General features: G+C 30.2%; 1 protein-coding gene across 2 annotated transcripts in view; it reads left to right on the forward strand.

Annotated features, from left to right (window-relative positions):
* The first annotated feature begins 2,142 nt into the window (after nucleotides 1–2,142).
* The window catches only part of LOC132917830 (uncharacterized), a 48,127-nt gene continuing 37,570 nt past the window's right edge, over nucleotides 2,143–12,699 (forward strand). The window contains exons 1-6 of one of the 2 annotated variants that reach the window (XM_060978768.1): nucleotides 2,143–3,318; nucleotides 3,399–3,569; nucleotides 3,840–3,999; nucleotides 6,913–7,151; nucleotides 7,323–7,455; nucleotides 11,347–11,483. In XM_060978768.1, coding sequence (XP_060834751.1) covers nucleotides 7,394–7,455; nucleotides 11,347–11,483 — 199 coding nt within the window. In that variant the 5' untranslated portion in view covers nucleotides 2,143–3,318; nucleotides 3,399–3,569; nucleotides 3,840–3,999; nucleotides 6,913–7,151; nucleotides 7,323–7,393. Of the gene's footprint in view, nucleotides 3,319–3,398; nucleotides 3,570–3,839; nucleotides 4,000–6,912; nucleotides 7,152–7,176; nucleotides 7,456–11,346; nucleotides 11,484–12,699 lie in introns of those variants that run through there. The other variant, XM_060978769.1, reaches the window with a different exon arrangement.

Consider the following 12,699-nt stretch of genomic DNA (forward strand, 5'->3'; position numbering starts at 1 on the left):
GATTATTGAAAAAGTCATTTCTGGCGTAGATTAGAATTTCAGATCAAATTTCTTAGAAATTGTAAATACAGTAGCTATTCTAAGCACGAGTTGAGAATTAGGGAATAAAACAATATTTAAATAAAAAAAAACAATATAGATATATGGAAATACAGTTATATATAAAAATAAATTATTATACACTACAATAATAATATATAAACAAAAAAGCATATGACAGGACGACGACACAATAAACGTGGACGATTGGGGGGGGGGGGGATACGCGATTTCGGTGTTAAAAGGTCACCTGCATAATCCTTCCGATCGGTCTTGCGGGCGAACGAGTGCCGCGGACGCGTCCGCTTGGGCTCGTGACGTGTCTACCGTAACTGCGTGCGAGGTCCGAACGCCTCAGTCGCGGGAGTTTACGGCTCCGCGCGTCCTGGGCGTCCGAGCGCTCTCACCACCGTCAGAGGGTAGACCGCGTCACTGAGACCCGCGAGCTCGCGACGACCGCGAACCCGTTTGCACCTCAAAACCGATCAGATAGATTGTTCGCAGGTGAACTTTTAACACCGAATTCGCGTAAAGGGGGGATATGGAAGGGGGTTCTCGTCCTTCGTCATTGCCGTCGTCCTGTCATATGAATTACCGGCCTAAGGGCCCGATCTTCATCGTCCGCTAATCCGCACGGACGCAACATCCGCGCAATAGCGCTCGTTTGACGTGTTTCCACGCTGCGGCCAGCCGCCGCCGACAGCGGGAAACACGTTTAGGTATTTTTGTTGCGTCCGGCTTTTCTCGGCGTTTATCGCCGTCCCCTTCCTCCGATTCGCATACGGCCATTACAACTTGTTCGACAACATCACCGATTACGACTGCTATCTCTGACGTTTCGTTCATCTGTGCAACCGTTTCGTTCATCTGTGCAACCGTTTCGTTCATCTGTGCAACCGTTTCGTTCATCTGTGCAACCGTTTCGTCCATCTGTGCAGCCGTTTGGTCCATCTGTGCAACCGTTTCGTCCATCGGTGCAGCCGTTAGGTCCAATTGTGCAGCCGTTTCGTCCATCCTTACCGTTTCATCCATCTGTGCAGCAGTTTCGTTCATCTTTACCGTTTCATTCATCTGTGCAGCCGTTTCGTCCATCTTTACCGTTTCATCCATCTGTGCAGCAGTTTCGTCCATCTTTACTGTTTCATCCATCTGTGCAGCCGTTTCGTCCATCTTTACCGTTTCGTTCATCTGTGCAGCCGTTTCGTCCATCTCTGCCGTTTCATCCATCTGTGCAGTCGTTTCGTCCATCTTTACCGTTTCGTCCGTTCTCATCTCCTCTAGTGTTTCGATAATCAGTTTCGTTATTTCAGTTTCCATCTCCATTATTTCAACTTCTACTGTAACTCTTTCTATAACGTTTTCTACCAGTTTTCTCAAGAACGTTGTAATTGATGCTGAGTTAACGTCTGCCATGATATTCGATGCCATATCGTATTGAAAAGGTGGTAAGTTAATAAGATAATTGAGTTTATTTTTTCGTACACCGTGACAGATCACCCGGACAACGAGCCCACGATGTCGTTTATTAATAGCCAGCGACTACCACCGCATTTGTCAACAATTCTAATCGGCCGACATTATACATAGGATTTCGCGGGCCCGTTTATTTTTTAAGACGAAATTTCCCTTTTCTTGAGATTTTTTGCTCTACTTAAGGAATGTACTGCAGCGATACAATTTTTTTTGATAATGTTTACCCCGCCTTCTCTCTCATCTTAACTGAAAATTATTTTTTAGTACATTGGCAATTAAAAATTTAAACGATTAGTTTCTCAATTATTAAAATGTTTTTATTAGGGATAATATAGCCTATAAAAATAATTTTACAGAAATACAGAGATAATGCGTAATATATTAGACTAGGATTACTTGGACTAATTTTACAAGTTATAAATTTCGATTTATTAATAGATTAATATTAATTACTGAAATCTTTATTATAGTCCCCATATCTTCTAAACCTATTGTCATGTACTTATAATAATCCTTTGAACATAAAATTAGACGATTTAAAAAATATTCGTTAAAAATTTGATTTTAATACAAAAGTTTTCAAAAAAAAAAAAAAATGTATCTGTTGAATAATTTACAGCAGAAAATTTGGGTTATTATTTGAAAATCAGAAGTTTGTATTTCTATAGAAAACTCTTTATAAGTAGTAAATGATAATATTTTAAAAATTTGAAAAAGTAATCTTTAAATGTATTTGAACATTTCTAAAATCATATTTTGAATAACTGCATTACTGTAGAGAAAAGGAACTGAAGAGTATGTTTGGTGAATCACCCTGTATCTAAGTTCACAAATACTGCAATAGAGGAATGCATTTTTTCCCACGTGTTTTCGTCTCCAAAGCAATTATATAATATACAATTTTGATCCAAACCATCTCGACGCGGAATAAATACATTTACACTGGGGACATGCACGGCTGGTTTATCGCATCGTGTCGTGTCTCGTGTGTACAGGTATCGTACATATCTCGTATATAATTCGTATATTGTGGTGTTCGTGTACTGCCATCACGCCGTGATGTTTTGAAATATTTCGATTTCGCGTTGTTATTGGATTAGTCTGAAAAACGTATGAAACAAATAACAATGTCACGATGGTTTTATATTTTTATCTTACACCGTTTGGGACAGATATGGCTATATATATGCGTGCGACCATTCACAAGGGGTTTAGAGTGACATAAAATGGCAAAAGGTATATACTGTCGTTCCTATATTTCACTTTATGTGGTACGCAAGTAGTTTCGTAGGTACTGTACAAAAATTTATTCGGTTTAAGGAATGTAGATCGTTCATTATAATTTTCCAAATAAAAGACAATTTTTCTATTTTATTAGTTCAACAAATTAAATCATTTCCTTTAATAGCAATGAAATAGACACACCAATTCCTGAACGTGAAATACATCTTACATTATGTGGAGTGTGGCACGTGGATGGCGAGGCAATAGCTCAATATTTTTTATTAAACTAAAAATATATTTGTAGGTACATATTATAAATTATAATAAATATCAATAAATCTAAAACGACATAATTTCAAAAATAAGCAATTAGCTATTTTGGACGAAATAACTTTCTTATGATTGAAAATTCAGCCGATCAGTATACCTCTTAGAGAATAAGTTTCAGGGGACGCTTCTTAAACGCAACGAGAGGTGTGTGGGGACGAGTCTCCTTTCGCCTCATACCTCACCACAAATTTAACCACTGGCACAGGACGGCGCCGTATACGCAGCGGTGCGCGTACCTAAACATGTATTTATGTATATATACTTATATATAAGTGCACGTCGAGGGAATAATATACTTATGTGAAATATTTTTTTTTCGTGTTTACGCGTAGGTATAATACAAGGCAATTTATTCTTTCGGATTTTTCGGGCTGCTAACCTCAGTGTTAAACATATTATTATCAGACCCTCTCGCCGTGAAATTTTAATGGATTTCCGCCCGCGGCGTGGCTGTGCCCGTCTCGTGTGATATATCGGAAGTTGGGACGTTGGGTCGTCATCGCGTGAGTATATATATATATACGCTGAGTAAGTGTATATAATATTATATTATTTACGTGTTTCGCTAGATTCATCGCGACTCGCGACGAAAACCCATATATACATATTATATTATGCCTGCAGCACTGTTCCGACGTCAACTTTGATGTGCGAACATATAATATTGTATACACATAATTTATCGATCACAATTCGGTGAATTTGCATATCGTTATACATGCGCGCATTACATAACTATATTATAGTATTATTATATAAGTGAATTTCCACAGGTACACGCAATCCGATTTATATAAATGGTCTCGTGTCTACCATCAATATTTGGCCGCGTTCTGAGTACGACATGAAACCCGATCGAAGAGGGCGTTCTATTAGCAAAAACATTCTAGAGTGCATTATTAATTTGTTTCAGTAGATTAAACGACAGTCACGGTAAATACTATTATACTATAGTATATAATATATATATTGTTGTATACTATACATTATATTAATTGTATTTTGTACACTAATGATATATTATGGAAAGCCTATGTGTATTTAAAAACAATTTGAGTCATAATATTTTAATTGTACCTACAATTGATTTATAATATTTATATAGTGATTATTCTATAGCTGATAATCGCATACATTTAGAGTGCTACAATAATAGAAACTATACATACTAAATACTTGCAATAAATAGCAATAAATGTAAATTTTATATTTAGAAACTTTAATGTATTAAAAAAATATACGTTAACCTTTCGTAAGAGTGTTAATGATGTTAAAATTAACTTATTAATTATTATAATAATATATGGAACTATTATTGCATATGTATGTGTATTGAAAATCAAAAAATTCATTTTCAAAAAATATTTTTATTTGATAATTGAAAATAATGTTATTATGATAATTTTTTATTGTTTTTTTTTTTTTGTAAATTTTTAGAACTTATAGTAGAAAATAGAAATTATAATATTAAAATTATTGTCTACGTGATAAATGTTATCAGTACACTTTGATATTCTTTTAAAATATTTCATGTATTATCATTTTATCAATTATTAATAATAATTATAAATATATCATTTATATTTGTAGTTGAAGACGCAACTTAAATATAAAAACATAAGCATACTGAGACGTAAATTACCTATGAGTTATGACCTTTACCGAATCTTTTTTATTCAGACGCAACTTATTCACTGATTATATTTCGTAGTATACACTGAGTATTACGAAATATCTTATCACGCGGTTTTTATAAAGTTATAAACCCTAACACGATAAAGAAGTAATAAAAAGGTGAGGGGTTAGGTTTTATAATAAAAGTGTTTCCGACAACGGCGACAACAATATTTTGATTTAAACTGTTCTTAATTGTTCAACGTCCTCACCTATAAAAGTTTTTAGAGCGTCGGAATGAACATATCGTATGGTCATAACTCATAAGTTATAAAGGAACGTTTGTTAAGTAATTAACTTACACCATTGTACCTGATTATAAGGTGACAGATACTGCTGAATTAGTTTTGGGATATGGTCATTACTTAGAGTGTACAAAGGTAAGACGTTTCAGGTGTTTAGCGCGGTTTTAATCGTGTGAGTGATATGACAAAGTGACGCTCAACGAGGGACTCGAACTCACGATCCCGAGATTGAGAAATAATCGGGCAAGTGGGTACCGCTTTGACTAACCTATGGTATAGGTGTCAAGTGGATCACTGTAGTAGATATCTTAAAATTGAATTCAATGATATGTCATCATTATTCTATACGAAAAACTATTATGAGTGGAGAATATCTGTCTGCCTATATAACCAAGTATTTTGGTAGCCGGTATTGATTTTATTTTTTTCAAAAAGTATGCATTTATTATATTATAAGTATTTTATTTATAAAATAATGTATATATTCATACCATGTTACATTATTCTTATTAACTTCCTTTTAAGTCAATACCATTTTACATAAAAGTTGTAAGTCTCCACGAATAATTTTTTTAAATGATAACAAAATATTGATTCTCTTTATTTATAGTTTAAATATGTAATTTAGTATAAGTTTGAAATTCAAATATTTGTAAAAAAAAATTATGCATATACTGATTTTAAACATTTTACGATGTAGAAACAGTTATAATATTTAAATTTTATACTTGACGATTATTACAAATTTCTACAGTTATTTCTTTTGAATTATAACAAAACAAAGAAATACATTTTGTTTAAAACTAGTTTAGCGTAAAAATTCTTATTCTTCCTATTTTTTTTTTTTTTTTAATAATTAAGAAATTACTGGAAAATTTTTACTGTAGATCCATCTAAATAGTAACAAGATCAAATTTGCTACAGCCTCCAAAGTTAAAAGTTAAGCATTTTTATTGCCCCGAAAGTTATTACTGATGACAGACACATAAAAAGAACACATATCGTTACAAAGTTAATTTATTCATCACTGTTTACAATTTAAAATGTAGTTGAGCTGCATGTTTGAGTGTATCACATTAACACTGTGTATATTATATATACATAATTATAAATATCAATACAAATATATACATTATACTCTCCCTACTCATTTTATATTACCTTTTATATGAATAATAATAATATCCAAAATAAAGAATTATTTTAAGAATTATATATATACAAGACCAAAGACCATCTAGACCATCTATTAATATTTTGTAATCTGTCGGAAATACGATGAATAATGTAGATTTTTTTTGTCTTAAATAATTTATTCGAAGACTTTGTATTATATTCTTTCTATAAAAAACATATTGTTTATTTATTTCTTTTCTTAGTTGTAGAACAATAAGTTGACTATATTTATTTTTATATTTTATACTTTTATAGCACATCTTTATTATTTTTTATGCCTATATTTGTTATGTTAATTGGACATTGGATTTATGGCCGTTTAATAGATAAATAATAATAATAATAATTTACGTATCTCATAGCTGACGTGGTATAGTGTACAATATAGTACATATTTACATCTAAAATAATCTACACGAAAAAAATAAATGCTCGATCATTTCAAATGTTTACTTATTATACGTGTATTATATTTTTAAGATATTCCAGACAGATTTGTTCGTCATGACAATCATCGTATTTTGTTACTGTGTGCATATAATATAATCATAATACTCGTATATAGTAATGAGTAAAACACGACGAGACGTATAATTAGATGTAAAACGTAGCGAAAAAAAAATATACGAGTCATTGTTTATATATATATATATATATGTATAATATATACGTTAAAAATTAGTGCCCATAACAATTATATTATTTTGAAAAAAAAAAAAATAAGTAAAAACTGTTGATTATCAAATTGTAGAACGTCGGACGACCGTAAAATCATAACAACTACGCAACGAGCGTGTATTATATAGTTATCCACACGATACTGAGAAACAGCAGCAGCAGCAGCAGCAGCAGACCAGCGTTTGCTTAAATCTTCGGCTGGCATGGTACGGCGTGTTCCATACTTCTATATGCCGATGAATGGGAGCGTGACAGCGCGCGGTGTACTGATGCAGTGGCCGTCGTAATTACGACGATGAGTGAATAATATAGGTAAGTACACTGTTTTTATGTTTTCTTTTGTTCACATCGAACCCGACTGGCGCACGGGTGTAGTACTGCAACATTTAGTTTATAAATCGCGTAATACTATATTAATATAATAAACCCGTGTAGTATTTCGTATTGTAAACATAGACCCACATAATATATAATATCGTATAGCTTTGGACGCGTCGGGCGATATAGTGCACCCGATTATCGAGGGGCGGTCACCTTCGTGGGCACTCCGAACCATGGAAATCCGCGTATCATACGTCGCCGTAGTGTTCACCTGTTGCTGTGGCTGGCTGTCCAGGTAGGTACCCACCTATAAATATTATATACTCGATATCATAATATTTATTCTGTATATATTATGTAAACACAAACACGCGGTAAGTACCCTTATACGTTATTTGTCACGTTCGCTTTGCGAAATCAATATTTTTGCTCTTTTTGACGAGCACTCCGTAACATGTACATATAGGCATTGGGCCACATGCCCAACTACACCCACATGGTGTATGCATGGGTAGTGAAGCCATGTATAATACATGATCATTTCGAGATATCGTCCAAATTGACGCGTAATGTGTATAGAACATTAATGTTTATATACAGTCTTTATGTTTAATAAGTTAATATTTCATTAGTGATTTTTTTTATAAGCTGCAATAAAAAAAAAAACTAAATAAATATTTGTATTGCTCACTGTTTTTTAAAACCATGTTAGTTAAAAAAAATAAAATATACACCATATACATAAAACACTTTTTAAATATTGTACCATTTCAAACATTTGATTTAACTTACAAAACACAATTTTTTGATATATTCGAAATCATCAGAAGATCGAAGATCTAACATTTAAATTATTATACTTATTATTTAACAATTAAAAAGAAATTCGTATACAATATACAAACTGGAATTGGCCAGAAAACATATTATATTTATGAAGATTACAATAAAATCTAAAAAAGTATTCTGATACAACAAGTAAGGGAATTATATAATTGGACAGACGGCTATGCAAAGGCCATTGGTAAATCTGCAGAGGGTCAAGGTATCATGTCCTTGTAAATAAAATACTAGCTCCTTGCCAAACAGGAAAATTTGTTAGTTGAAAAAATGTCGTTGCACAATAGTAATTAGTTATAATTTGCAATCCTGTTTAAGTGTAAAAATATTAATTGTCGTACAATTATTACTCATTTATCAAGATTGCTGTCTTGCCTGTCTTTTACACTTATTAGTATTAACTTTCTTTTGTGTTTCCCATTTATTTATTCTGTAATTATATAAATTAAACAGATTATAAAAATAATAAATGTATTTTTTATTGTAAATCCGTTGTCAATTCATCCCCGATACCGCGACGTATACAAGTATTACCACGTCAAAAGTCGATCGTCAGTTTTATACTGTTATACTATGATATTTAAATTTTTATATATCTTTACCCAGACAGCAAAACACCATTGCTATAAGATTATATAAATATTATGATAATTCAACTATGAGATTGTATAAATATTGAATGTAAATTGCATGTGAATTTTTTAATGTCAATGCAATATCCCGACAATTTTATTTGGTCAGTCAAAAATGTTTATTTAATATTAAATTTACATTATTACATGTTACATATATATTATTTACTAAACTTTAGAAAAATAATATATTGTTTAAAATTAATAGATATATAGTTGAGGATTAATATTTCATAATTAGATGTAAATAAATACAACAAAATAAGACAATTTCCTGAAGATTATTAAATGTCACAAAATTTATTTATTTTAACAATATGTTTTTGTTTACAAACATTGAATATCAGTTCCTATTAAATATTACGAGAAATAACTCATTAAAATTAATATTTAAAAAGGTAGCAAGTATACTGGTCTGCTGTACAATAAGTGTCGAGTGGATCACTATTATACATTATTATACATCTGTTAAATTTGAATTTAATATCATATATCATTGTATACGAAAAACGATTCTGAGCGAATACGGTCTATCAGCCTATATCCCCAAACGATATGTTTATTTGATAAAACTATTAAACTCATTTACTTAAATTTTAGTATTATTATAGTAGGATGATTTAATATTTTCCAAAAATATTGTATTTATCCCAATATTAGTATTTATAGTTATTATAGTAATGTATATTTATATCATATTATAATATCAACATATTATACAACTCAAAATATAATAACATATTTCTGTAAATAGTAAATACTGTAAAACAGTAAATATTAGATTTATAGTATAAATAAATAATAATAATATTTTAATAGAAATCCAAAATGTCTTTGTTTATAGTAATATTCATAAAAATATAATATACGTAAAAGTTTTAAGTTCCCACGAACTATGTTTGTGAATCGTAACAATATAATTAACATTGTTATTAATTGTTTAAGTGAGTAATTTCGTTAAAATCTGAATTTAAAATGTATAAAAAAAATAATCGCCTTTATATTTTTATTAGATTGTATGGTTTCAGTATCAAGTATTTACTTTAGCTTTTAAAAACTTAAATATAAAAATCAAAGTTTTCATGAAATTCCTAACTACAAAATTAACTAGTAATAAATTGTTAATTTGTTAATTTTTAATTCTTAGATGTAAAAAAAACATTTTTATGACTTTCTAGCTACTAATTTATACATTTTTGAGATTTTGACACATTGTATTAAAATTAAATTGTTAAACACTTATAAAACACGTTGTGATTATGGATTGATATTTTTCAGTTGAAAAATTAAAAACTTATGAGAAGGTTATATTACATTTTCAAGCATTTTTACACAGTAAATAATATTGGATAAAAAAAGACATTATACACATTTGGTGATAATTAAATTTCAAGTATCTACGGTTATTCGTTTTTAAGCTAGCTACTCCAAAAGAACATAATCCATTTTGTCAAAAATTGGATTTGCGTAAAAATCTCCGTTTATTGAATAACTTTTTACTTTTGGCCCCCGAAATACTAGTTGATTAAATTCTCTACCAGAAACCACCTTCATTTTTGCTTCCCCAAAAAGTATTAACAGATAAAAAAAAACACACACATCATTATAAAATCAATACATTTATCACTTAGCTGAGAATCTAAAATATTTTGTTGTATTTATATAACGCGTTTGTAAGATAGATAAGTATTACTAAGTATACATTTGAAATTAAATGTAATGGTAATATTATAGCGACGATTCGACAATACATACTAACATGTATAAAAAAAAAAATGTCAAGCATTATAAGAAGTATTTACCATTTTTAGTAAATATAGATCTTATTATATTAAACTAACCTACATGTCATTACGTTAGATATGGAGATAGATAGATAGATAGGTCATGAATACTAACATTTTAGATTAAAGGCTGGTGACTAGATGGCGAGGTACACAACAAAATATTTTTTACAAAATAATATGATTGTGATCTTATGCTTAAGTTTATAACTGAATAACAAACATTATTTTGTTTAATTAAAAAAATAATAATAAATGATTCATACCGAAAAATAAAATAATCTGTTCCAAGTAAGATTCTTAGGTCAAAAATAACCTGTTGTAATTTACATCGCCGTAGTAATAGTGATTAGTGATTCGTTAAGTTAGTTAAATAATGAGTACACGTCAAAAGTGACTATAATGTTGAACCACAAGTTAAGGAAAATAAACTTTTAAACTACATATTATATAATATATTATGGCAAATGTTGGTACACAATATAATATATGATATACGATTATGTTATAATATGAATTAATATTTTACATCTTTGTAAAATACAATAATTATATTATATTATGTATCAATATAATTTTAAGTAAATATTTAACATTCGTCTAAATGTAATTTATAGAAGTATATTATACAACATATATTTATGCTGACACAAGTGCCCAATTTAAACTTTCACTGTTTTTTTGATTAAAAAATATTATTTGTAAAGAACTAAATAGTAAATACTTTTTTTTACTTGATACCTTTGGATGAACCAAATTCATTAATTAAAAAACAATTGTCGTATACTTTGAAGACCGTTATTAAACAATTTTTCAAATAGTGGAACTGGGTCGTCTTTTTATACATATATATATAAATATATTATATTATACAGAATTTGAAAACTAGTTATTGTCTATATTATGTATATTCTATGCGATAATTTACAGCGTACGAGGCCACGCGATTGACTTTAAAACCATGCCCATGACCCTACTGAATGCCACCAATTTCATTATGCGACACCAGAAGTATTTGCTGCAAGACGACGAACGCGCGACTGACATACAGGAATCGAGTAACGAAGGTAACTACCGCGGAACACTGACCGCGTTTTATACGTAATGTACAGAGTGATTCGCCAAGCATGTTCATTCCCATTTTTTATTTAACAATTTTTGAAAATTTTAAACATACTTAAAAGCCGAACATTTTCAATAATTTCATTTTAAGGAGTGTCTTGTAAACGTTTCGTGGATATGAATATCTTTAAAATGTATTTTTAAAAATTCCAAAAACAAAATTTTAAGAACTCCATTATTGAAGAAGAAAACAAGCAATAATAATGCTTGGTAAATCACCTGTGTATACTATGTATGCATAGCACAGGAGGCCATCGAGCGTGGAGCTGGTATTTGATGGATAGAAATTGAGGTTTATTAGGTACCTACAATATATATCGTGTAATATGTACGTACGTCGATACGATAATATTCACTGACGCGTAGGTCCGTTGGTTATCTCTATACTCTATATTTTTTTATATTAATTTGATTATAACTTCGTAACCATTTGCCTATTGTTGAGTACCTATTGAAAATTCCGTATAAATCAGTGTAACCGTTAAACGAAATAATAATACATCCATCATCTATCATACAATAAATTATTAATCCATACAAGTAAGTATAGCGGAAAATAGTGTAGAAAGTCTACGCAGTGCAAATACGTTTGAAAATACGTATTATGTGTAAAAACGATTATGGCACATTGCAATAATCGGTAAAAAAAAAAAAATCTAAAACAAAATATTGTAATTATTGCATCCCCCAACCATTGGCCATAACGATACAAACGATTAGTTTGTATAATATAATATTATTTTATCTATTTGTGTTTAGATAATGCTGTACGCTACCGATGTGTATAACTCGCTATTGTGAAGGTACATAGTATTAATTGGAATCGATTTGATATAAAAAAAATAACGAACTCATCAAATAGCGATTAGACTAATATATTATACACGAACCACTCGTAAAAACGTGAAATTATTCGCTGGAATTCAGATAAATAAACAGTTTTCGATGAATAGAAAATCTTACACGTACGTTATTATAATATAATATTATTGTACGTTATTTAACAGCCCATATATTCCGTAATCGAATATTGAAATAATAATTTAACAACGGGTCGAGTGCGAAAAATTGTTACTTGCATTATAAACGTGTTTTATTTTATAGCCATGTTTATTCGTACCAACATATTTTTAACCTTAGATGAATCATATATTCATACAT

Source organism: Rhopalosiphum padi, chromosome 1 (genome assembly GCF_020882245.1).
Source record: "Rhopalosiphum padi isolate XX-2018 chromosome 1, ASM2088224v1, whole genome shotgun sequence".
NCBI classification, from domain to species: Eukaryota; Metazoa; Arthropoda; class Insecta; order Hemiptera; family Aphididae; genus Rhopalosiphum; species Rhopalosiphum padi.